The 21629-nt window shown below is 47.1% G+C and overlaps 1 protein-coding gene across 1 annotated transcript; it reads left to right on the top strand.

The window, feature by feature from the left end:
- Positions 1 to 3389: 3389 nt before the first annotated feature.
- Positions 3390 to 21283, top strand: NOBOX (NOBOX oogenesis homeobox). The gene is made up of 8 exons (XM_035138483.2): positions 3390 to 4296; positions 7779 to 7885; positions 8808 to 8929; positions 10353 to 10489; positions 14570 to 14840; positions 16939 to 17288; positions 18025 to 18369; positions 21114 to 21283. The coding sequence occupies exons 1-8, from the start codon at positions 3579 to 3581 to the stop codon at positions 21137 to 21139; spliced, it is 2076 nt and encodes a 691-aa protein (XP_034994374.2). The 5' UTR covers positions 3390 to 3578; the 3' UTR covers positions 21140 to 21283.
- Positions 21284 to 21629: the final 346 nt, after the last annotated feature.

Below are 21629 nucleotides of genomic sequence, written 5' to 3'. Positions count from 1 at the left end.
AGGGAGCCTCGGGGTGACCCGCCGCTTCCTCCCGCCGCGCAGGTGTCCTTGATGAGCTGCCTGGCGTCAGCGCTTCATCCCGCGGCTTCCGCGCGCGCGGCGGTTTACAAAGCTCCCTGCGCGGCTGCGGCGGCGCCCGAGGCGGAAGATGGAAGTGCGCGCCAAGCTGGAGGCAGCGGCGGCCGCTCCGCCGCCCCAGGACGCGGGTAAAGTGGGGGGGGGGGAGACCGTGGAAGCCGGGGTGGGCAGGGGCAGTAGCGCTCCGAGACCTTCTCTCGCTGCCCTTTGGGTGTCCCTCCAATGCCTCGGCTTCCCTGGGGAGAGAGGAGGACTCGCCGGCGCTCTAGAAGCTCCCGCGCCCTTGGCTTTTTTATTTGCCCTCTTTAATTGCCAATAGAAGAATGTAATGGCCCAATTATGCCCGCGTTAACATTAGCGCCAAGGGGAGCCCGGGAGCGCACCTGTCCCCGCCGGTTGCTGCGTTTGGGGACCCCCAACAAGGGGGCGGGCGGGCAAAGGGGGACCAGGAGGGCGCTCCAAGCCCTGGAGCCGCTTCTTAGACACGCTCTAGTTAAGGACGTGGCAAATCACACACACACACCCCCAATGCAGCCTCCAGAAAGTCCAATTCTGGAGCAATCTCTACTTTGCAGGTTGTAGCTTCAAACTCCGGCGTCTTAAGTCCCATTTCTGGTCCCTTGCAAGTCTGCAGGCCAGGAGCCCCTTCCTAGCTCTGCAAAGGGGCGAAACGACCCCCGTTTAGGTAGCTCCGGCAGGGTGGCTCATTCAATGGGTGCCCTCCAACCGCCACGGAATTTTGTTTCTATCGCTGGTTGTGTTTCTGTATTAAAACTTGCATGGGAATAAATCTCACTGAACACAATGGATCTTGATTCTGAGTAAACCTACAGGGAAACTGGCTTGCGCAGCTTTGGAAATTGCTGTAATGAAAAGTCTGGTGCCTCGCTGGTTGGGGTTTCGTGTTAAGGGGCAGAAGCCCCAGAGGGTGGTATCCCATTCAGTTTTACCTGGAGTAGACCTATTGAAATCAATGGGCCATGCTTGGTTATTAATTTCAGTGTGTCTCCTCTGAGGTAAGACTTAGGTGAATGCAACCTATAGTTTTATTTTGCTAGGTCTTAGGCACAGCGCAAAAGCAAGGTTTATGGATCTAAGGCTTGTGGGATCAGGTGTGGTGGTTCTAATAACTAATTCTTGTTCTTTTGGTACCTGGAAATGAAAGAAAGGAAAGATGTCCTGTCTGTCCTGTGTCCCCCACTTCTCTTATAATGCTTGACTGGTAGCCCACCTTTAAAGGGGGGGGGCGGAACCCGCACACGACTGGCAACACTTATTTTTTATTTTCTGTTTCACATGTAAAAGCATCAGAATGACTTGGAACCACCCCAATCCTGTTAAGTGGGGTGAGAATAAAGGCCAAACTAGATGTCAGGGGCAGCCATCCTTCACATAACAGGGACTTGGGTGGCTGTTTGCATAAAAATGAGTGCAAGGGAAGGGAAGCAAATCCCAACCTGCGCTTTGTTCATTTCCGGTATCATAACTGGGTTGGGAGAAGGCTGCTCAAAGCAGTAAAAGGGAAAGTGAGGGAGGGGTGGTTTTCACTCCCCCCCCCGTTTACTCTTTTTCATCTAAGCAGTAGATTCTCTGGCCCCTTTCCTGTTTTATATGCGACCAGAAATATGTGCATGTACATGGCTGCCTGCCAAGACTAGTTTGGCCCCAAATTCCAGGCTGATGCTCATGGTAACACCAAATCTTTCTTAACATGTTGTGCATGTGGATTCCTATGGGATGTGGACCTGTGATGAATTGGCCTTATGTGTGTACCACCAATTCACAGGAACAAACCTTTTAGCCACTGTCATGGTCCTCGCACATGGTGGTGCCTGTGCATGGTGCTAACACCAGTGGCAGTTTAAAGTGTCACCTGCGCTCTCATGGATGGACTGAGTTGTCGTGTCACGAAGTTCAGGGATAGGTCTTCCCCATCTCAATGTTAAGAAGTATAGCATTAGCATAACCGGTCCCCAAAATGGCCTGAAAACACACAATGCGGGTTTCAGATAAGCAGATCTGGCCTTGAGTGCTACCTGGGAATCAGATGTAAGCCCTTGGGAAATATAGGCTCATATGCTGTCAATGTAATCTAAGGTACAGTGTGTTATCAAATACTCTCCCCCTACTTTTATGAGCTCTTCAAGAGGTAAATCTGGGTATTTGCAGGGTGTGTTAAATGACTATTGACTTGCAAGTTCAAACCCAGGCATCCCTAAACTGCAGCCCTCCAGATGTTTTGGCCTACAAGTCCCATGATCCCTAGCTAACAGGACCAGTGGCCAGGGATGATGGCAATTGTAGTCCAAAACATCTTGAGGGCCAAAGTTTGGGGGTGCCTGTTCAAACCAAAGGTCAGTGTTCTGTTTCCAGCTGTGGCAACCCAGATACAAGCAGTACATGAAAATGATGGCCTTCATTTGTTTGATCCAAGAATCTGGTGCTCAGGGGCATACATTGAGGTTCCATTTAGTTATTGTGACTGATAGACATTGAGAGAGCATGGAGTTGTCTTGTGGTGGTTCTTTGGTTTTAAGCCATCTAGGTTTAATAGATGACCGAGACAGTCATTAAGAGGTTGTGAAAAAGGTGACCATTTGCAGAATTAAAGCGGAAAGGAAACAAACTGCAACACTGATGAAGATGGAAGAGGAGTGGGGGAGGGGCTGAGCAGGAAGGTGTCTCATGATATGACATTTCATGAAGGTTGTACATCTCTTGTAAGGAAGCTGCTTTTTCAGTACTAAACACTTAAGAAAGAAGAACAGAGGTCTCTACAGGCCGTAATATTAGATGCAGAATGTATAAGCTACTTGTGATATAAAGGTAAAGGGACCCCTGACCATTAGGTCCAGTCGTGACCGACTCTGGGGTTGCGCGCTCATCTCGCATTATTGGCCGAGGGAGCCGGCGTATAGCTTCCAGGTCATGTGGCCAGCATGACAAAGCCGCTTCTGGCAAACCAGAGCAGCACATGGAAACGCCGTTTACCTTCCCGCTGTAGCGGTTCCTATTTATCTACTTGCATTTTGACGTGCTTTCGAACTGCTAGGTTGGCAGGAGCTGGGACCAAGGAACGGGAGCTCACCCCGTCACAGGGATTCGAACCGCCGACCTTCTGATCAGCCTGCCCTAGTCTCAGTGGTTTAACCACAGCGCCACCTGGGTCCCTCTGACTTGTGATATATGTTAGAACAAATTACACAAAACCAGGACATGGCTTTTTATGTCATGGGAAACTGTTTTGATTTTTGCACATTGGAAATGCATTAGTTCCCTTTTTCCCCTGGGAAGCTGTTAGTTTAACCCTTCATTCCCAAGTGAAACAGCCAATTCTGCTCCCAATTCTGCATTATTTTTTACCCGTCACTTTCTGCCTTGCATTGCTGTCTTTCCACCGTTGAAACTTAAGACTGTAAACTTCTTGACCAGGGACCTGTCTTACTTTGGTATCTCGCTTTCTTGAATAACCATTTCAGTTCGTTTGCTTTGCAGTGTGCATGGAGGAGTTTGCGGGTCAAGAGGGGAAGGGACTTAGAGAGTCGCTGTTGTGCACAGACCAAAATGGGAACCTTGAGAGTGAGGTTGGAGCCAGAAGTAGTATGGTGTCCGTTCTCCACACCGTCATTATAGAAGAAGAGACGGGGCAGATCCTGGCGAAAGAAAGGGAGAATGATGTTGCAAAGCAAGAGCAGGCAGGGGACTGTTACATAGGACAAGGCGCAGGGTCCCCGGCTCCACAGTCGTCAGCTTTGGATAGTCATCAGCTCAATTTTGTCACTATATGCAGGCACCTACCAAACTATGCCAGCAATATAAACTCTGACTCCCCTGTTCCGGAAGCTGGACTGAACCAAGAACTCATTAACCAGCCAAAGCTACAAATCCCAGCAGAAGTATACTGCCTTAAAGTTTCGGAAAAGGGGGATGTGAAAAAAAGAAGTGACACTGTTTTCACTGCTGGTTCTCTGAAAGCATCTTCGGCTGCTCTGGAGGACACAAATATTCCACAGCAGAATCAGGATGTGGGCCATGCTATGCGCAGATCGGCCAGGTGCGCTGCAGCCAACAGCGTGGGTCAGCAGTCCTCCAGAGCCTCTTCATTCCAGACAGCCAAGGGAAAGCAGGATGGAGCCAAGGAGAAGAAAGAGCCACCCAAAGCGCCAGTGGAGCCTGCTCCACCTGCCCAGAAAAAGACACGCACATTCTACAGTGCTGGTAAGGGATTAAGAGCTGATTCATACCTCTTCATGTACAGTGGTACCTCGGTTTATGAACACAATTGGTTCCAGAAGTCTGTTCATAAACTGAAGCGTTGATAAACTGAAGCGAACTTTCCCATTGAAAGTAATGGAAAGTGGATTAATCCGTTCCAGATGGGTCCGCGGCGTTCGTAAACCGAAAATTCGTAAACCGAGGTGTTTGTAAACCGAGGTTCCACTGTACTTCTCAGCCCTCAGTGCTACAGTGTTCTTAGAGTTAACTGCTGCTGGATCCTGTTATAGCATAATTTTTATAGAATAGAATAGAATTATTTATTGGCCAAGTATCAACCATACTTGGAATTTTGCTTCGACTACGTTGCAATATAACGAAAAACATACTTCATACAGGCACTATTCCCCTCACAATACAACAGCAGTACAGCGAAAACACCTTACTTACTCGCACACTTTGCTGGGGAGTAGGGAAGTATTAAAAGGTAAAGGGACCCCTGACCATTAGGTCATCTCGCATGGGTTGCGCGCTCATCTCGCATTATTGGCCGAGGGAGCCGGCGTATAGCTTCCAGGTCATGTGGCCAGCATGACAAAGCCGCTTCTGGCAAACCAGAGCAGCACATGGAAACGCTGTTTACCTTCCCGCCGTTTACCTTCCTATTTATCTACTTGCATTTTGACGTGCTTTCGAACTGCTAGGTTGGCAGGAGCTGGGACCAAGCAACGGGAGCTCACCCCATCGTAGGGATTCGAACCGCCGACCTTCTGATCAGCAAGCCCTAGGCTCTGTGGTTTAACCACAGCAAAGTATTATGAGTTGGTAATGTTGCCTCCTAAACCACCAGCACCCATTTGAAGTCCCTCAAGGCTGCTGTGTTACCAACAGCAGCAGCTTCATTTTTTTTTACTGGGTCTGAATGCAATGACCCAACCAAAAAGTGAATTGTACCAAGTGTTTATTATAGCTCAACTACAGACAGAGTAAGCAATGCTTAGCCCCTCTCAGTACAGCACGATGGCTAGTACAGTCATACCTTGGTATAAGTATGCTTCGGTTTGAGTACTTTCAGTTTAAGTACTCCGCGGACCCGTCTGGAATGGATTAATCCACGTTCCATTACTTTCAATGGGAAAGTTCGCTTCAGGTTAAGTACGCTTCAGGTTAAGTACAGCCTTCTGGAACCAATTGTGTACTCAAACCGAGGTACCACTGCATGTTCAGTAGCACCTTCACCAGTCTCTGTCTTTACTGAGGCTGGTGGAGGAGAGTTTCCAAGCCACTTCTATATCTTTCTCTTGTAAAAATTCTCATGGCCCACATGAACAGACACCAGAGCCCCTTGGGCAGGTCACTGAGCTTGAAGCCCAGCTAACAGCTGCCCAGGACTAAACAATAGATAAGAAATTGGCTCCCTGGCCAGCTGGTGCCCTGTCATAAGAGATGTTGCAAAAATACGAGAGAGAGAGAGAGAGAGAGAGAGAGAGAGAGAGAGAGAGAGAGAGAGAGAGAGAGAGAGAGAGAGAGAGAGAGAGAGAGAGAGATGTTAACTCATTGCAATGCCTTTCTGCAATTCCATTACAGCCCATCCTTCAGATTTCTTTCCTGGATAAATTCCAGAGTATTCTTTCCTTTCAGGTAGCCGAGAGCCCATCAGTTTGGAACTGAAACTGGGCCACCCAAAAAATCAGTTAGAGATCTCTACATACCTGCTTGGTATACAGAAATATAGTGGTTGATGAGTTAAAAGAAAATTCATTTTAAAAACCCAGACATGAAAGCTTCCAGAACCTTTGAAATGTTGAGGGAACAGCGATAAGAAACTTGTAGATAAATTTAATTGCCTAAATAGGTTGGTATGCTTGCGGGTGGCACACTTCTGCCCATTCATAGCTATACTAAAATTTCTCTGCTGTGTTTCCTGCGGGCAGCTCCCAGGGTGGGGGCAAAAAGATCTAAAGCAGGCATCCCCAAACCTCGGCCCTCCAAATGTTTTGGACTACAATTCCCATCATCCCTGACCACTGGTCCTGTTAGCTAGGGATCATGGGAGTTGTAGGCCAAAACATCTGGAGGGCCGCAGTTTGGGGATGCCTGATCTAAAGGAACTGCAAGTCAAGCAGACTAACTGGATCTTATAATGATGGTTTGTATCTAATAATAATAATAATAATAATAATAATAATAATAATAATATATTATTTATACCCCACCCACCTGGCCGGGTCTCCCCAGCCACTCTGGGCGGCTTCCAACAGAAGAATAAAAGGCAATAATCTATTAAACATTAAAAGCTGCCCTGAACAGGGCTGCCTTCAGATGTCTTCTAAAAGTCTGGTAGTTGTTTTCCTTTTTGACATCTGTTGGGAGGGCGTTCCACAGGGTAGGCGCCACCACTGAGAAGGCCCTCTGCCTAGTTCCCTGCAACTTGGCTTCTCGCAATGAGGGAACCGCCAGAAGGCCCTCGGTGCTGGACCTCAGTGTCCGGGCAGAATGATGGAGGTGGAGACGCTCCTTCAGGTATACTGGACCAAGGCCATTTAGGGCTTTAAAGGTCAGCACCAACACTTTGAATTGTGCTCGGAAACGTACTGGGAGCCAATGTAGATCTTTCAAGACCGGTGTTATGTGGTCTCGGCGGCCGCATTCTGGATTAGTTGTAGTTTCCGAGTCACCTTCAAAGGTAGCCCCACGTAGAGCGCATTGCAGTAGTCCAAGCGGGAGATAACTAGAGCATGCACCACTCTGGCTAGACAGTCTGCAGGCAGGTAGGGTCTCAGCCTGCATACCAGATGGAGCTGGTAGACAGCTGCCCTGGACACAGAATTGACCTGCGCCTCCATGGACAGCTGTGAGTCCAAAATCAGGGGCACAGTTACCCCATTCAGAACCAGGGGGTCCTCCACACCTGCCCGCCTCCTGTCCCCCACGAACAGTACTTCTGTCTTGTCAGGATTCAATCTCAATCTGTTAGCCGCCATCCATCGTCCAACTATGGTTTACTCAGAGTAGACTCATTGAAATTAATGAATCTAAATTAGCAATTGTTATTAATTGTAAGGGGCTTATTCTGAGTATGACCAGCATTGAATGGAGCCCGTTATCTGTGGTTGACAGACAGGGGATGTCGAAGTGAAATGTGCCCTGGGTATGAGATGTTTAAAAATCTTCCTGTAATGTCACTTCCATAGCTAAATAGCAATAAGGTGATTAGGCTCAGAGCTGGTAGTTAGCCCCAGCCTCCGCCCTTTAGCATTATGTAGGAAGACTCGCTCTAGCCCTGAACAGAAGCCCTCCTGTTAGAGACCATGGCTGTGCTGCGACATTTTGATGCATTTTGATTTTGAAGCATAGGAGTTGATACAAATATTTTAAGGGTTTTAATACTATTCCTCCCCATTCTGAAGTTTTCCTCTCCTCCCTTTCGCATTGCTCTTTCTTTTTCTTTTTTCTTTTTCATTTAATGATACCCTCCTTCCCAGAACAGCTAGAGGAGCTGGAGAGAACTTTCCACGAGGACCATTATCCGGACAGCGAGAAGCGCCGCGAAATTGCTGCTGCTATCGGCGTGACCCCACAGCGTGTTATGGCGAGTCTTCCCTGCCGAACAGCAAACATTTGGGGGGGGGGGTGACAGTAAAAAAATAGCCCACTAGGAAAGGGTTATTCTGCTGTTGCAATTGCATTTACAATTCCTCCCTCCACCCCTGTTGGCCTTTCTGTAGCAGGAGGTGGGTAGCAGTTGGATTACAACTGTGTTTCATTCAGCTTGATGCCAACGTCCAAATTGCAACTGATGCTCCATCACATATACCGCCACCTCCCTGCCTATCTTTGGCGGCAGCTTTTTATATGTAAAATGCCAAAGCCAGGGGGGCATGTAGCTTGAGGAAGGAGAGATGAAAAGCCTCAAGCAGCTGGTCCTCTTGTTCAAGATTGCAGCTTCAGCCCTTGCTTTGCTTTTAAAATGGGGTGGGTGGTGGTGGTTATTGTTGCAGTGCCTTTTGATTTCTCCGTGTTGTGAAAGGGGGTTCCGTGATCTGGTGAACGGCATCATACCTGCCAAGTTCCTCTCTGAAAAATAAGGGACCGGGCCGAAATTAGCATACTGGAAGTAGCGCGGTGGCCATTTTGGAACCGGGCGGAGCATGCTCAGAAGTGACTTGATGCTGCTGTGCCCCGTTAAATGGTCGCCGCACCAGAAGTCGCGCTGCAGCCATTTTGGAACTGGGCAAAGCAGCATCAAAAGTCGCTTCTGAGCATGCTCCGCCCAGTTCCAAAATGGCCGTCACGCCAGAATAAACGGGGGGGGGGGAAATCCGTTTTTTCGGCTGGGGGCAGCCGGAAAAACGGAGGTTTCCCGGGGAATACGGGAGACTTGGCAGCTATGCAGCATTAACTTGCCACAAGACCTCATGGTGAATTTGGTGTTCATATGGTTTATGAAGAAGTTGGAAATGCAGAGCGTGTTTGTTTCGTTTCACTGAGGATTCCTCTCTCCCCTTTATTAGATCTGGTTCCAGAATCGCAGAGCCAAGTGGAGAAAAACAGAAAAATTGACAGTGAAAAGCAATAAGAAATGTTCAGTCGCAACATTGGCTTTGTCAATAGGCCGTCAACAAAGTTGTCAAGGGTGAGAACCTCCACATCTCAGGTTGAAGGTGGATGATAGTTCTTAAAGAGAACGGAAAGTGATACAAATGGCAGCATTGCCGCCTTGTTTCCTTGCATCCCAAAATCTTCTTTTGTCACGTGGGTTTTCCAAGGTTTTGGGACACTACAGAAACTTGCAGAGCTTGTTTTTTGGGGGGCAAAATTGAGATGAGTGGACACACAATGATCCAGGAGGAATCTCTCAGATCACTTTTAGCAGTTTGACAAAAATTCGTGCCAGTCTCCAGGATGAAGCTTACATGAATGGTGGGCTTTTGTTTTCTCTCAGAGCCTTTTTCTTAATTTCATATTTTCTGTTAATGGTGCTGGGATGCAAAAGTGTCTGTAGCCAGAAGTCTACATTCTAGGCACCCAAATGCAATTCAGTTACTAAAGAGTATTTGGTTTTTATTCATTGCAAATATGTTTTAAAATACAGGTTTTTGAGAGTTACAGAAGATATAACTAAAAGGTACAGGTGTTTAAACAACAAACAAAATGTGTGATGAGAGGAAGTTGATAAAAAATGCTTTCCCCCATCAGTTCATCTCCAAATTTATGATGCACCCCTCTCCTTCAAAATAGAACTGCCTTATGAGTTATGCTAAGTGATTTTTCTCTCTGGAAATTGTGTGAAATTAAAATAAGATTTCTTAAAGCAACTCTTACGGAATACAACAATCCTTGCTTTTATACTGCCTCCTCCCCTCCCAAATTTATTGCCCCCAACTCCTCCCAGTATTATGGGGGTGGGGGAGGGGTTTTGGATTCTTGTACAGCTTTTAATCAATTCCCATGGTTCCCGTTTCCTGTGTCCTTCTCCTTATTGCCTTTCTTCCCCCTTCTCCAATGCCTTCCAATCATCATCATCATCATCATCATCATCATCATCATCATCGTCATCATCATTTATTATTTCTATCCCACTCATCTGGCTGGGTTTCCCCAGCCACAATGAGCAGATTTCAACAGAACATTTAAAACAGAATAAATCTTCAAAAACTAAAAACTTCCCTAAATAGGGATGCCATCAGATGTCTTCTAAAAGTCAGATTGTTGTTTATTTCCTTGACATCTGATGGGAGGGCGTTCCACAGGGCGGGCGCCACTACCGAGAAGGCCCTCTGCCTGGTTCCAAACATCCTCTCAGCCGAGCAGCCCTGAAAGATGATACATTTTGCCTCGACGGCTGTGATATTTGGTTTTGAATTGGGGGGGGGGGATTTGACAGATCAGCCAACCAAGCTAAAGAGAGAAAACGAATATTTTTGTGCTGTAATGAAGCTGCAAAGGCATTCTCTTAGAAAAGAAGGTGACCAAGTGAAGCAGGATCGAGGGGAAGGTTTGCATTTTGCCCTCTGCCCATTCCTCCTCCTGATCATGGTGATAAACTTTGCTTTCAGTATAACTCTGCTGCCTGCACCCCCCGTATCTGACATGGCGCACGATCAGCCAGCGCCACTCATGATGGATGCCACAACTGATGCCAACTATTCTACCATGGTCAGTGGACCGGCCGTGCCACTGGCCGCCTCGTCAGGTGAGATCTGTTCAGCTTGCGGCACTGGTGACTTGGGTAGGGTCGGCCCTTGCCTCACTTCCTGTTTCCCTACTTTACTTCCTCTCTCAGTGGAAGGTCTGTTTCTCACACGGTGCAGCACTAAACCAAGGCCTTTATCTCCATGGGATAAACACAAGATTGTTCTGTTCACACACAAAACAACTTTGGCATATTTGAAAAAGGCTTGTAAACGGAGGGTTCGTTGCGTCTTTCATTCCTCGGAATACAGCAGAGAGAGACTGATGTTGGAGCACACCAGGGCAACTACTTGTGATCTCTGTTTTACCCCCAACAACTTTCCAAAATTGTAGTGCTTTTAGAAAGGAAATATCTAGACTTCATGTTTGACCTGTTATGCAACTCTGCTCACTGGAAAGAAAGCTTAGCTTTCATTCAATACAGGGAAACCTGTGACCCTTCTTGAGTTGTTGGACTTCATCTCCCAGCAGGTCCTGTGGTTGGGGGTGGGTGGGAGCCATAGCTGCCACATTCTGGCCTGAGAAATAAGAGACTGGACTGGAAGTAGCAGACCGGAAGGAGTGCTGCCGCCATTTTGGAACTGGGCGGAGCATGCTCAGAAGCTACTTTTGATGCTGCTCTGCCCTGTTCCAAAATGGCTGCCGCACCAGAAGTCACACTGCAGCCATTTTGGAACTGGGCAAAGCAGCATCAAGTCGCTTCTGAGCATGATCCGCCCAGTTCCAAAATGGCCGCCGCGCCAGAATAAACTGGGGAAAAACAAAAAAATCAGTTTTTTTGGCTGGGGACAGCTGGAAAAACGGGGGTTTCCCGGGGAATACGGGAGACTTGGCAGCTATGGTGGGAGCATCATCAGGAAGGCCACAGGTACCCTCCATGTTAAAGCCTCTCGTGATTCCTTGCTTGTGGCATATTCCACTGTGCCTCACCGAGACAAAGACTAATTCCAGATGCTTCCCTTGATTTTTCAAATCTTGCAGGCAGGATGTTAGAATTTGCTTTCACTGTCTAAGAGCAAACAAAAATACTCCTCGGTTTCATCTGGATCCAATCTGGTTCCAATTCAACACTCAGACAGTTACTATAAAAAACTTAGAATGTAAAGGCTGCTTGAGAGAGGTGGGGAAACCCCTTGTTGACTCTGAGATGAAAGTCAACCAACTGCGTCTACAAAGCAACTCAATGAGATTTTCTTCACTAGGGAAGGCAATAATGAGTTACTGGCTTTCTTTCATATTCCTTTGGAGATAGCTCAGTAGATAATCTCAGGGTTGTGAGTTCGAGCTCCACATTGGACAAAAGAGTCCTGCATTGCAGGGGGTTGGACTAGATGGCCCTCATGGTCCCTTCCAACTCAACAGTTCCAGGGTAGTCAAATGCCAGGTAGCTGCTCCCTCCAGAGTCCTAAAGGAAAGAGGCTTTCACTGCCCCCCACCTTCATGTAAAGCATTTTTAAGGGGATCTTATCTGACACTCATGCTTGGCAAGAGTGAGAGTCCTTGGAGCAAACTGAAGGTGGGAGTGAAAGTGCTCTCCTCTTCTTCTTCTTCCTCTTCCTCTCCCTCTCCCTCCTTCCTCTCAGCCAAGGATGAGCAGCTGGAGTGAGAGATGCTGGCTGAGAAACAGGAGCTGGCCAAGTAGCAGCACTTCAGGAGGCAAACTTAGCTCGGGGTTTCCAAGTGCCTTGAGGACAGCGATGTTCAAAGAGGGGTGGGGGGAGAGAGAGCCATAGCAAAAAAAAAAAAAACCTCTGAGGGCATGTGGGACTTGGAAGCACTGGCTGTCTTTACCTGCCCAGGTGAGAACTGGGAGGACAGCCTGCCACAACGGAGAAAAGTGTGGCTTCTGTTTAGTATAGTGTTAGCTAATGGTGAGCTTCTGTAGAATGTCCTTTTGCGCAGTGACATCACCCCCCCCCCCCTTGCAGTTTTGTGTACTGCCATCAGCTTATCTGTATTGTTTGATAAATTTTCCATAGGGATTGTTTTGGTTTGATTTTAGTCCCTAGGTTCTAACCTTTCAGGCTGGTGAACTGCATTGGGCTCGATAGATCACAAGTTGTGCAAATCTGACCCAGAGAATGGAAAACTTTGCAAGCTCCTTCCTTCACCTGGTCCCTGCCAAATCCCAGTTCAGCAGCTGGGGCAGAGAGAAGCTCCTCTGCTCCTTGTCTCCGGGTAGCAAGCAGGGCTGGGAGGAAGCAAGCCTTTTGCGAAGCAAGCCTCAGAACTCTCAGTTGTAGTGCCAGTAGTAACCAGAAGGTGGCAATCTTGCACAGGCTTTTAAGGATGAGGCTTTCCTAGTGATCTGGGGAAAACAAGTGTTGGACAGGTAGCAACCTCTCAAAGTCAGGTGGTCTTGGCTGATGCTGATTATTTGGAACCGTTTCAAATAATTTTGAGAAAGCAGCAGTTTTTGTTTCCTAGCCATTGATTTACATCAGGGCAGGGGGAATGCTACCCTGGGTTTTTTGACTCTGGATCAGTTGCATAGGTTGGGCTTACAAGACAGATTTTCAGTAACCCCAGTAGCTGCAGACACTTTCCCTACCCCGTGGCCATTGGCTTAAGGTGTACTGCAAGGATCAGTGCTTTTTAACACCTACATGAAACCACCGAGGAAGGGCATTCAGAAGAATTTTTTGCAGTGTTATCAGAATACTGATGAGACTCAATTCTGCCTCTCTTTTCAGTCTTCCGATTCTAGGGAGGCTGTGCTCAGAGACAGTTTTAGGGACGGGTGAGGGAGAAGGAGCTGAGGTTAAATTCAGAAATTCAGAGAAGTTGTAGGTTGGGAGATTGTTTGCTCCGTAAAGTTGATCTTAGTCGGATTGCTTCAAATATTTAAATATTTGCTATCTTACTCTTCAGCCAAAAAAGGCTTCAAGTGTTTCCATCCAGATTATTTCAGAAAAGAAAGAAAGACCAGGTCCTCAGACTTCGAATCTGAAAAGACATGACATGGGAGGAAAATAGACTGGGAGGGTAGAGGAGATAAGCACATGCATGTGCTTAAGTTCCCACTTAGAAAAATATGGAATGCAGACTAGAAAAGAACAGCTCACCAGAGAGAGTTCACCAGAATAGTGGTTGGAAAACATTGCCCCAGACTAGCAGGGTGATTGAGGCTGAGCATCATCTGCAGTGTGCAGAAAACAACAACAACAACAACAACAACAACAACAACAACAACAACAACAACAATACCTGGACTGTGGTATTGTAGAAGGCTGACACAGAAGTTTTGTATTTTTGTTGGTGCTGTCAGGATGCTACCTGTTGAAGGAAATATAACTGGAGGTGTCAGCTGTGCATTTATTATGTGCCCTGCCTCTGTCAGAACACCAGGGAATGCCCTGATGGCTCACTGTTCCCCTTTCCTGTCAGGATGAAACTTGCACGCAGTATCGGGGAAACCTCTTCTGTGCTACGACAGGTGAAGGGTCACTGCCGTCAGACAGATGTAATTGCAGAGCCACACAAGCAACTCGAGAGGAATCTGGACTCTCCCACAATCCCGTTTGCTCTTCTGGAGAAGGGTGTGATGTGACTCGTGTTCCCTTTGACTTGTTCTGACAGGTTCTCCTCGGCTGTGCATCAGCACATGCAATTAACAAACTGGAAAGGTGGTTCTTAAACTGAAGGCGAAACAAGCCAGAATGCTCAGTATGATGCTTGAGGGTCACACCACACATTATGCAGAGGCAAACGTAGATTTGTTGCTGAGGGTTCACACCGTGGGGAGCCGAGACCAACAGTGGCTCCCAGATGATGTTGATCAAGTGCATTCCTGCATGACAAACAGAAAGACCTGTTTGTCATATCCACACATTGAAGAGTAGGCTTTAAATATCTTAGGTGCATGCCTGAAAAATGTAAGGTGAACTTGAGAACAACTGTCCTAGAAAGCAGGCAACAGCATTGTATCATAGCTGCAAACCCTTTCCCCAGATTCCATCATTTTCTTGACTCTTTCCTTGTAGTCTTTCACCCCTGAATCCTCTGTTTGCTTTCCACTTGGGGCCCTCGGCCCGGCTGTCAACCTCTCTTATATAACGTGTTCTTCCTTTTTCCTTTACAGTCGACTCTGCCACTGGCAGAACAACCACCTATGACTCTGTCCAGATGAAAGACACCTCCCAGGGCACGTTCAGTTCCTTCAAGAAAGAAATCTTCCCTGCCATTCCGAGTCCTCCGCCCATTCGTAGAGCCAGCCTCCCATTCAACATGGTGTTTAACCCAAACAATCACATTGTTCCACTGATGCTGGATACCCCCAGCAGCGAATATAGTCCATCTAGCCAGGAAAGTAGCTGCAGTGAGGTCTTTGCCTACAGCCTCCAAAACCAAAGGTAGGAGAAGTGAGCCTGGTGGGAGCGAGGTGAATGTAGAGCTTACCTTCCAAGTCCCGGACTGCAGAATCCGGGACCGGCAGCCGTGTGACACCGGAAGTTGCGTCGACGTAACTTCCGGTGTCGCTTTGCCCTTCTATGGGCAGCAAAAATGGCCACCGCCGGCTTCAAAAGTAGCTTCTACGCATGACCGGAAGTGCGTCGACGCAACTTCCGGTGTCGCCCCGTCCATCTATCGGCACCAAAATGGCCGCCGCCGACACCGGAAGTTGCATCTACGCACTTCCGGTCATGCGTAGATGCGACTTTTGAAGCCGCCGCTGGCCATTTTTGGTGCCCATAGAAGGGCAAATCAGAAAGGGAAAAAATGGCCGCCGGCAGGAGAAAATAACGGAGAAAAATGGGAGACGAAGTGATACGGGGGACCACCGGGAAAAGGTAAGTAAAAACGGGGGTTTCCTGGGGAAAACGGGAGACTTGGCAGCTATGAATGTAGAGTTCATCTACATTAATTTGCCACCCAAGATAAAAAGGCTAAGTTGTAATCCCATAGCTGTTGGCTTTCTTCCTGTCCCACGAAATTGCTTGTCTTTATTTGCATTCCAAATTTACCAGCCGCTGTGAGTGCATCACCTCTGAGTGGATGAACTTTGCAGGACTTTTTTACTTCCACCCACCAGGCATGCGCTGCAATCTTTGCATGCGTTCTGCAGTCAAGCATGGCGCGGTCTCTGTGTGCTATAGCATGCCTGTGAAGTTGGAAGGGACCCCGAGGGTCCTCTAGTCAAACCCCTAAGTGGCCCTTTGTTTCATGGCAGACAAAATTCAAACAAAGGCATAAATGTGAGTGTTCTCACTGGATGTTTCTCAGCTTTGGAACTCAGCTTCACTTGGGCTTTGCCATACAGTGGTACTTCAGTTTCAGAACAGTCCTGTTTATGAACGATTCGGTTTACAAACTCCGCAAAACCGGAAGTAGTGTCCCGGTTTGCGAACTTTAACCTCTGTCTAAAAGCGCAATCCGAACGGTGGAAGGGCACTGGCGGCAGGAGGCCTCATTAGGGAAAGCGTGCCTTGGTTTAAGAACGGGCTTCCGGAACAGATTAAGTTCATAAACCGAGGTACCGCTGTATCTTGAACTTTGTTTGGAGGCAATGTAAAATATTTGTATTTGGATGTGTGAGGGGTTCCCCCCCCCCAAGAAATCTTTCAAAAATGGATGCTTTGTGAGTACAGTGGTACCTTGGTTTATGAACACAATTGGTTCCGGAAGTCTGTTCATAAACTGAAGCGAACTTTCCCATTGAAAGTAATGGAAAGTGAATTAATCTGTTCCAGATGGGTCTGCGGCGTTTGTAAACCGAAAATTCATAAACCGAGGTGTTCATAAACCGAGGTTCCACTGTATTTGCATTTTTGATACAGTCGTACCTTGGAAGCCAAACGGAATCGGTTCCGGAAGTCCATTCGACTTCCAAAATGTTTGGAAACCAAGGCGGGGCTTCCAGTTAGCTGTAGGAAGCTCCTGCACCCAATCAGAAGCTGCGCCAGACGTTCGGCTTCTGAAGAATGTTCGCAAACCGGAACACTCACTTCCAGGTTTGTGGCATTTGGGAGCCAAAACGTGCAGCTGCCAAGACGTTCAGCTTCCAAGGTATGATTGTATATTAGAACATGTGCTCCCCCCCCAAACAAACCCCGGTTATTTGTCCTCATATCTTGCGGTAAAAGGTAAAGGTAAAGGTACCCCTGACCATTAGGACCAGTCGTGGGCGACTCTGGGGTTGCGACGCTCATCTCGCTTTATTGGCCGAGGGAGCCGGCGTACAGCTTCCAGGTCATGTGGCCAGAATGACTTAGCCAGTTCTGGCGAACCAGAGCAGCACACGGAAACACCGTTTACCTTCCTGCTGGAGTGGTACCTATTTATCTACTTGCACTTGACACACCTTCGAACTGCTAGGTTGGCAGGAGCAGGGGCCGAGCAACGGGAGCTCACCCCGTCGCAGGGATTTGAACCACCGACCTTCTGATCGGCAAGCCCTAGGCTCTGTGGTTTATTCTCAACAATAACTTGTGAACTGTTTCTTTCCTCCAGCATCAACGCTCCTGTGCATTGTAGTTACCCTGAACAGCTGGAACCTACTGCTAACCTAGAGACCCCATATTACCACCCAAATAGCCAGCCTGGGGTTTACCAGTTTAGCCAGCATCCTCAGCAACAGGTGTCCCAGTTGCACCACGGCCCAGTTCACCTTGCCGGCACTGCATTGCCCAGTGTCGGCCTCACACCAGCTATGCCTGGTAAATCCACCACAGCTTTTTTTTCCCTGCCTGGCACTGGCAATGGGGGACTTGTAACCTATGGAACGGCAGAAGCTTCTCAAGGGTACTTGCAGAACCACGCAGGAGGACAGCTCCTAATACAGCCATCAGCCGGGAATTCGGGTGAGTACCTCAAATGGAATTCTGCCCAACAGTGGTTGATTCCTTATTGAGAGATAGATGCCATTGGAGGCGCTTTCAGCAGTTGGCTGGATTAGGTCCTTTGGCTCAGAAGGGGCCCTTGCCAGTACCAGGCATTTTGGGTGAGGTGGCTGCCAGCAATTCCTACAGCAGTTCCACTTTTTAAACGTGGAACTTTTTGTTTTGTTTTGTTTTTATTATAAAATTTTTATTTACAAACAAGCAAACAAACAAATAGACATGAAACAAAATTCATATTACTCTACCACCCTAAATTACAGACATTAATACATCCTTGTGACTTCCCTCCATCGTCCCTCACCCTCCTATATATTATAATATAATATTTCACATTGCAATTTTTAATCTAAATTTATGTTTCTTAACTCTTTTAACTTACTATTTATTTTATTTTATTTTTTAACCAGATTTACCAACATTAATCCAAGCATATCAGCATGTTAGTTTTTGAGCAGTACTTGGACATTTAATCTTCAAACCATTTCCATTGTATTTTTATTTTCCGGTTTGATCGGTACCTTATTACTGCAGTTAACCTTGCCAATTCTATAAATTCAATTAGTTTATTTATCCAGTCATCATGGCAAAAACACTTAAAAATCCCACAGTGGCTGAAGCAGCATAAAGGAATTCTTTCTTTTCTCTCCCCCCCCCTCTGCCTTTCTCTTCTCCTTTTCCCACTTCTGCATTCACCTAGGCTATATCCCTGCATTTCAGAATGTGCCCTGGAATGAATTGTGTATGCAAGGAGTTCCATTTTCCAATCAACTTTGCTCACAAATGCAGTTTTCCGGCTCAGGAGGGGGATGTTACACAGCTGAGCAGGCACAGCAACTTCAGAACCAGAGTGGCCCGCCCAGTCCTTGTCTGCTGCAGCTGCCCAAAGCCGAAGGGCCAGGATACGCCGCTCTGTTGCTCCCTGCTGAGCCAATGGCAAATCTCAATTCAAACCTGGATCAGCAGTCACAGGCACAACACATGACGCTACTTGTGGAGGACTCTGATACGGACAAAATCCCCAAAGAGGGAAAAGATATTTCTGGTGAGTCCTAGTCATGTGGTCATCACGAGGTAGTCTGGAATGAAGAATTAAAAGGAATGCACCACACCACTAGGTGTGATGGTGTGAGAGCTGTGGTTGCATCTCCCGATGGTTGGTTGGTTGGTTGGTTTATTTAAAGAGCAAAATGGTAGTGGAGCCATTCAGAATTAGGCTGTAGTCAGAGAAGAGGAGGGTGGATAGGAAATGGTTTTGAACTATATAACAACAACAACAACAACAACAACAACAACAACAACAACAACAACAACATATTATTATTATTATTATTTATACCCCACCCATCTGGCCGAGTTCCCCCAGCCACTCTGGGCGGCTTCCAACAAAACATTAAAATACAGAAATCAAACATTAAAAGCTTCCCTAAACCGCGCTGCCTTGAGATGCCTTCTAAAGGTCTGGTAATTGTTGTTTTCTTTGACCTCTGGTGGGAGGGCATTCCACAGGGTGGGTGCCACTACCGAGAGGGCCCTCTAGTCAAACATCCCTGCTTTTGAGTTGTTGGGAGAAGAACCGAGGTGCACATAGCACACCTCAAGGAGGTCTCGATGACGCTCTCAACCTCCGCTTCACTGTTGTCCCAAGAGTGAAATAAAAACCCATCTTGTGGAAATGGGAGGTGAAGCAGCCAGTGAAAGGAAAACTAGAAGGTAGCAAGGTAAACTGTTGTTGGGGCCAAAGGCCAAAGGGACGCCCATACCTCCCTCGAAGGGTGGAGTGTTGACCCCCCAGCAGCACCTTTCCTGGACCCTCAGGAGAGAACCTCCTGCTGCCTGTTCCTCCTTTCCAACTTGCAAGCAAGGGTCCTGGGCTTGCAGTCCCCCTTGAATCCTCCCTCACCTTAGCTTGTAAGGGCAGGTGAGTATATTCTTAGCATTTTCCTTGGGTGCTGGGAAGAGCCCTCAAGGACTTGGAGTGCAGGCTGTTTTTGAGAGTTCCTACTCATTCACAGTAGCAAAGTTAGTTTCTGGAAGCAAAGTAGTCCCAGGTGGGAAGAAGAGTTTGGATTTGATATCCCGCTTTATCACTACCCGAAGGAGTCTCAAAGCGGCTAACATTCTCCTTTCCCTTCCTCCCCTACAACAAACACTCTGTGAGGTGAGTGGGGCTGAGAGGCTTCAAAGAAATGTGACTAGCCCAAGTTCACCCAGCAGCTGCATGTGGAGGAGCAGAGACACGAACCCGGTTCCCCAGATTACGAGTCTACCGCTCTTAACCACTACACCACACTGGCTCTTTTGAGTGGCAAGGAGGGCTATCCTTGTGCCCCACAAAGGAGAAGTTGAGGACTGGGAGTGGAAGACCCAGGATCCTTATCCTCCTCCACAGTTCCACCAAGTGAAATCCCAAACTCCCTACCAAATTGTCACTCTGTGGATTTTAGAATTGCATAAGGATTCAAGGCATTTGTTCGCTTATGGCATTTAGTCCTCTGTTTGCTTGGGCATCCAGGATTCTGCTGCCCATACAGAAGGCCTTCTAGGAAGGAGCTGAAATGTTCTTGCTGGCTTGAGACTCTGGGTAGAAAGTTGCACCTCCAGGTCAGCTAGATAGTCCTCCCCCTGCCATCCCTCTGAAATCCTTTAAGTGCGGTTCCTCAAATCCATGCTGATAGGGCATACTCATAGCTGCCAAGTTCCGGCCTGAGGAATAAGGGACTGGACCGGAAGTAGCAGACCGGAAGTAGCACTGCCGCCATTTTGGAACTGGGCGGAGCATGCTCAGAAGTGACTTTGGATGCTGCTTTGCCCAGTTACAAAATGGCTGCCGTGCCAGAAGTCACACTGCAGCCATTTTGGAACTGGGCAGAGCAGCATCAAAAGTCGCTTCTGAGCATGCTCCGCCATAGCTGCCAAGTTTTCCCTTTTCTCGCGAGGAAGCCTATTCAGCATAAGGGAAAATCCCTTTAAAAAAGGGATAACTTGGCAGCTATGTGCTCCGCCCAGTTGCAAAATGGCCACCGCACCAGAATAAACCGGGGGAAAACAAAAAAATCCGTTTTTTCAGCTAGGAACAGCTGGAAAAATGGGGATTTCCCAGGGAAAACGGGAGAGTTGGCAGCTATGTTTTTCTTTGTAGGGTGGGTGAGGCACAGTAACATTTTCTCTGTGGTTGGAGTTACAACTACACATAATGTAATTGCATAATTTAGGTTAAAACTATGTGTTCCTTTAAAAGCTGGGGCGTGATCAAATATAGCAAGGGGCATGTTTAAAGGGCTACAAAAATGATGCTCCTAGTAGCTGTAAGAGAGCCTTTTCTACTTAAACTACTTCCCTTCTTCTCATGGGGGAAAACAGTAGAGTTGAAGCTCTGAAATGAGCTGATAAGCAAATGCTTCCTTTGGCGGCCAGTTCCCAAACAGCCATCTTCTCATTGTGGGTCTATTGTATGCTGGTGACCCCAAAAGGTTCCCATGACCCGAGATGGAGTGAGTCACTGTTCTCCCTTTTGGAACTGCTGTTCTAGATACTCAATTCTTGCCCAAGACGATTCCATTACCATTCTGGCCTGGTGGTAATAATGCGGGTGGAGGGTTCTGTACTCAAGAAGGCTAGTATATGCCACACAGAGGACTCTGATATCTGGCAACATTTTGGAAATAAGAAACACAACTCTCTGGTGGCTAGCAAAAGTGGTTTTTTGCAAGGTTTTTCTTTTTTTACCTCCACCTCCTTTCCTAGACAATGACTTCACAAGATTATTCTGATCTTTTATCTTTCCAGATTTCCCCGAAGACAGCAAGAACTGACTCAAGCTTCCTCATGGAAAACAAGGGGGTTGAGAGAGAGAAAAAATATTATGATTTGTTGTTTTTAAACCTTCTCTTAGAGATAAACAGAAAAGAATGTACTTTGTGAAACTCAGCACCCCAAAAGACTAAAAAGAGGAAATAACAGGATTGGCTCAATTGGCTCAATTATTATTATTATTATTATTATTATTATTATTATTATTATTATTATTTAATTTATTATTATTGCTCTGCTGAGGAAGGAAACAGTGAATCATAGTTCAATAAAACAGATTCAGCCCTTTGTTTTGCATGTAAATTGACTTTTTCTTTTTGATACATCCAAATTTGTCTTAGTCCCTGATGAGTAGGATTCTTGCAGTTGTCAATCTGCTATAGGGAGCCCTGAGATTTCAAGTTTCCCCTGAATTACAGTGAAGGCACCTGAAATCCATCCTTTTTTTTCTTTGTAAACCTTTATAAACAGAGGTTATCACTCTGTCCCCCG

This window comes from Zootoca vivipara, chromosome 5 (genome assembly GCF_963506605.1).
Source record: "Zootoca vivipara chromosome 5, rZooViv1.1, whole genome shotgun sequence".
NCBI lineage: Eukaryota > Metazoa > Chordata > Lepidosauria > Squamata > Lacertidae > Zootoca > Zootoca vivipara.
This window is presented reverse-complemented; position numbering and strand designations above follow the sequence as displayed.